The 2,359-nt window shown below is 42.3% G+C and overlaps 1 protein-coding gene across 1 annotated transcript in view; it reads left to right on the top strand.

Annotated features, from left to right (window-relative positions):
- The window catches only part of LOC102675866 (serine/threonine-protein kinase KIN4), a 14,137-nt gene extending 12,640 nt beyond the window's left edge, over nucleotides 1-1,497 (top strand). The window contains exon 8 of the mRNA XM_031509831.1: nucleotides 3-1,497. Coding sequence (XP_031365691.1) covers nucleotides 3-698 — 696 coding nt within the window. The 3' untranslated portion in view covers nucleotides 699-1,497. The remainder of the gene's footprint in view (nucleotides 1-2) is intronic.
- The last annotated feature ends 862 nt before the right edge of the window (nucleotides 1,498-2,359 follow it).

The following is a 2,359-nucleotide window of genomic DNA, read 5'->3' as shown; positions in this document are numbered from 1 at the left end:
CGGTGCTGAACGGAAGCGGAGGATCGGAGTCCTCCGCCAGGAGAAGCCAGTCGGCCGTGGTGCTGGCCAATTCCACGCAACAACCAGACAGATCGAAAATGGGGATCGGCCGATCTGTGGAGAGGTCAGTGATGCCGGTAACGAACGGCCAATCGCCGGTGGCTCGAGGCGAGAGCTCGACCCCGAGAGTTGAACATCGATCCGCGACCCAATCGATGTCTCGAGTAGAAAACGCATCGGTGGCGATGCCGCCCATCGTGGCTCGAGTGGAGAATCAATCGAACGTGATGATAGTGGCCAGAAACGAGAAATCCGGACCGATTGTGATGAATCCGCACGCGTTGTCGGCCGCCTCTCACCTGGTCATGCAGAGCTTCAACGCGATTCAAGGTATCAACAATCAGGTCGTGGCTGGGGATAATAACAATCCTGGCTCGAATTTGCCGAATTCGCCTAGGAATAGCTCCCCCTCGTCCACGCCTAGCAAGGTGCTCACGCCTAAGAACAGCCCGACCACCACCCCTGCGAGGACGTGTACGCCGCCCAAGCACAAGGGGAGTCACAGGGTCGAGGAGAGCGTCGTTTACTATGGCAAGGATCCGTTCGAGCATTATGGGATCGCGCAAGGGGCGATTCTGAGGGACAGAATCGCTCGACGAGGCTCGATGGAGAGCGAGAACAGATCTGTTAGTAATTGAGGATCGATATTTGATTTCGGTTTCGCGTGACACTGGAGGTTGGAGGATGGGGAGGTTGTCGAAGGCTGGCGCGGATTGCGGATGGGACGTGACACTGTACATCGTGTCCTGGTTTGGCCACGGTATACGCGTCGTGTTTCTGGCTACGTAGCCAGAGGAGGTAGATTTGGAGGAGGAGAAATTTGGTCACGTTGGGGAATAGGTGATTGATATTATACGTATTGACGAAGTTTGATGCTACGATGTATTTCGGGGATCGAACGTGATCGCTTTATGGTTTATTTTGAACTCGGGGAGGGGGGTGTTGGAGAGCGAGATATTCTCCGAAGATGGCCAAAGATGTAGAGTAGATCTTGTTTCGATATGAAACGATATTTTTTTTTGAAATTGAATACCATGCAATGGAATGGAATATTTGAAAATGGCCGCTAGAGATGTAGCGTAGAGTCTAGTACTAATTTAACGCGAAGTTATCTGGCAGTAGAACCAGCTTTATTTGGAATCGAGTCGCATAACCTTTGTGCAAAAATCGAATGAAATTCGATTATTTTGAGAAGAAGAATAAAATATTCGTCGTAACTATTGAGGATGAAAGAAATTTGTAAGTTAAGTAAAGTGTGACGAACGAACAATCAACGCCTCATTTTTGAAGATACATTTATCGAACGACAAACGTAATACATTCTATTCGCAATAAATATCACGAACAGTATTAAAACGGTCCAAAGAGAAAAGAAAAGGAACCTACGAATAAAATATCGCTATTGCAGACGATATAATAGAATAAAGAAGGTACACGGAAATCGGTTAATCGATCGTATTGCCTATTCAATTATGTGTCAAACGATACGACATATAACAGTGCATCGTCAAATGTGTCCCGTTTGTTGGAAACGTGCCATTACAGAGATTCTTTTGTTCCTTCGTTGTCGATTCTTACATTGAACGGCCAATGTATCGTACACGCTTGTGTCGAATAATTAATGAATTATTGTTTCGTTTATTTCGTTTTCTTTTCGTTGCAACGGGACACGCCAAGCATCATCGAACATGGACATAAAGGTAAACGATAATCGAATGCGAATCATTATATTTTGAAATCGATGTTTCGTGTATTTCAGGAACTATTTACATACTTGTGTGATCGTCCATCAGCCAGGAAGAGTGGAGGCGGACAAATTTTGGCACCTCACGTCCGGAAAACAAGACGTCTTGCTCTTGACTGTGGAATACTTTTGATTATTTAGGATTTTCGATTGTGAATGATACGAGTCAGCCCATCGAGACAAAACTAGTGGGTGTAAATATGAGAGAAAATATGGAAGAGATTCTCAAAATTTGTGTGTTCAGGAGATATAGGAAAAGTGAGAAAATTTTATTCAGATTAATTATTATTTGGTTTCTAAAAAATAAATAATAATAATTAATAAATAAATAAATAAATAATAATTATGTTTTAACCGAGTAAATATATAGATTTCAATAAATTTCAAATAAACTAAACTAAAGATAAACGAGGATGTTACTCTATATATAATCTAATCTAAAATAAGTTATCTTTCTCTTGTTTAAATATTTTCCTGTGTGCATTAAGATTTTTGATGTTAGAAAGAACAAGAAACTGAATAAAATGAAGATACGATAGAAAAACAACACGTATA

The sequence above is a fragment of the Apis dorsata genome, unplaced genomic scaffold, assembly GCF_000469605.1.
Source record: "Apis dorsata unplaced genomic scaffold, Apis dorsata 1.3 scaffold_177, whole genome shotgun sequence".
Lineage (NCBI taxonomy): Eukaryota > Metazoa > Arthropoda > Insecta > Hymenoptera > Apidae > Apis > Apis dorsata.
Note: the sequence above shows the minus strand (reverse complement) of the source record. Positions and strands in the feature narration are given on the sequence as shown.